The sequence below is a fragment of the Phoca vitulina genome, unplaced genomic scaffold (assembly GCF_004348235.1).
Source record: "Phoca vitulina isolate PV1807 unplaced genomic scaffold, GSC_HSeal_1.0 scaffold14, whole genome shotgun sequence".
Taxonomy (NCBI): domain Eukaryota; kingdom Metazoa; phylum Chordata; class Mammalia; order Carnivora; family Phocidae; genus Phoca; species Phoca vitulina.
Window position 1 is genome coordinate 39,561,816 of NW_022589717.1, and position 2,103 is coordinate 39,563,918.

Consider the following 2,103-nt stretch of genomic DNA (forward strand, 5'->3'; position numbering starts at 1 on the left):
TAGAAAAGGATAATCGGGCTAGAATGTGGTACTGGGTAAGACCACCTGAAACCCCAGAGTTTTTGGAAGTAATATCGTCTCTCCTCCAGTAATTAATGATGTGAGGAAACAATTGTTCTGGGAGAGCTGCTTAGCTTGGCTTTCTTTTCTGTTTCCAGAGGCTGGAGAGTAGTTTTCCCACCGAGTTGTGACTGGCTGCAGGCTCTAGGAAGGGCTCCTCTTGGCAGCTGGAATTCAAAGGCCCGAAGCTTCACAGCACTTGAGCTGCCAGCAAAGTGAGGCCTGAGATTTTAGGGTGTATCCACTTCTCACTGTGGAGCCCACACTCCTGAAGAAAACCCACCTCAGTGCAGTCCTTCATTTACAGCCCCATGGCAGTCCCGGCAGCCCTGGCAGGACTCCAGGCAGAAGCCAACTGTCCCATCTGTCTGGATTACCTCAGAGACCCCGTCACCACCGAATGTGGGCACAACTTCTGTCGCTGCTGCATCCAGCAGTCCTGGGCTGATCGCAAGGACAGGTTCCCGTGCCCCGTGTGCCGTCACACGTGCCAAGAGAGGCACTTGAGGAGCAACACCCAGCTGGGAAGGATGATTGACATTGCCAAGCTCCTCCACGTCACCAGGAGCAAGAAGAGGAGGCCGGAAGAGAGGCATTGGTGTGAGAAGCACAACCAGGTCCTGACCCTCTTCTGCGAAGAGGACCTCGAGGTGTTGTGTCCCAAGTGCACGCAGCCCCCTGGCCACCGGGGCCACCAGGTGAGGCCCCTGGAGGAGGCCGCCTCTCATCACAGGCAGAGGCTCAGCCGTTACATCAGGCTCCTGAAGAAGCAGGTGGCAGACGTTCAGAAATTAATAAACATTCAAAGCAAAAAACCCTTAGAGCTGAAAGAGAAGGTGGAAAACCAAAGGCAGGAATTACTCTCTGAATTTGAGTGCCTGAAGCAATTTTTAGAACGTGATCAAGCAGCAGTTCTTTCAAGGTTAGCTGATGAAGAGAAGGACATGCAGCAGAAGCTCAGTGCAAACATAACCGCATTTTCAAACTACATCTCCACACTCAAAGGTCTACTGAGTAAAGTAGCAGAGAACAGTGTGCTGTCTGAATTGGAATTGCTGTCACAAATTAAAAATTTCTACAGGAGGTCTGAGGATGAGATCAGTCCATCAATTTTCTCAATCCAGTTAAGAAGAGAAGGCTGCAGCTTTCCTCCCCAGTATTCTGCTTTGCAGAAAATTATAAACAAATTTAGAGTAGACATTATCCTAGACCATGAGACGGCACACCCTAACTTGATTGTCTCGGAGGATAAGAAACGTGTGACATTTACGAAGAGAAAACAAAATGTTCCTCATTTTCCAAAAAGATTTACAGCCAATACAATCGTCCTGGGTTTTCCATATTTTTATTCTGGCAGGCATTACTGGGAGGTAGAAGTGGGAGACAAGTCTGAATGGGCTGTGGGGATTTGCAAAGACTCTCTTCCCACAAAAGCCAGATCTCCCTTGGCCTGGCAGGGGTGCTGGATGATTCAGCGGCAGGAAGGTGGCTATGAGGCAGTGGGAGCTATACCAACCTTCCTGCGGTTAGACGCGAACCCCAGAGGCATTGGGATTTTCTTGGACTATGAGCTGGGTGAGATCTCATTTTATAACAGGACCGAAAAATCTCACATCTATACTTTCACTGACACTTTTACTAGACCTCTTAGGCCTTATTTCTATGTAGGACCTGATTCAAAACCTCTCCGGATCTGTACGGGAACAGATTATGAATGAAAACTCCCTGGATCATCTTAGTTTGTTCGTTCGTTTTAAAGAATGGAAGGTGGATAGGCTATTGTATTAATATGCCAGTAAAGCTAATCCTTCCACTGCCCCCAGTTTTTTCTTTCTCAGTTTCATCCAAGAAGAAAGTTTTATTTTGTTTAAGCAACTCGAGAACAGTGCTAGTGATGCCTCTCTCCAGGAATGTCCAGGGGTTTGCTGGGTGTGAGGGTGATTAAATTTGGCAGAAAGTGCAGGCGGAGTTTGCAAGGGATTAACCGAAACAGAACTGGTCAACTTGCCCTCAGCTCTGTGGAAGTTGTGCTATTAAAACATT

General features: G+C 47.8%; 1 protein-coding gene across 1 annotated transcript; it reads left to right on the top strand.

Moving 5' to 3' along the window:
* The first annotated feature begins 371 nt into the window (after positions 1-371).
* Positions 372-1,778, top strand: LOC116637393 (putative tripartite motif-containing protein 75). Its single transcript, XM_032412744.1, has one exon. The coding sequence runs from the start codon at positions 372-374 to the stop codon at positions 1,776-1,778; it is 1,407 nt and encodes a 468-aa protein (XP_032268635.1).
* Positions 1,779-2,103: the final 325 nt, after the last annotated feature.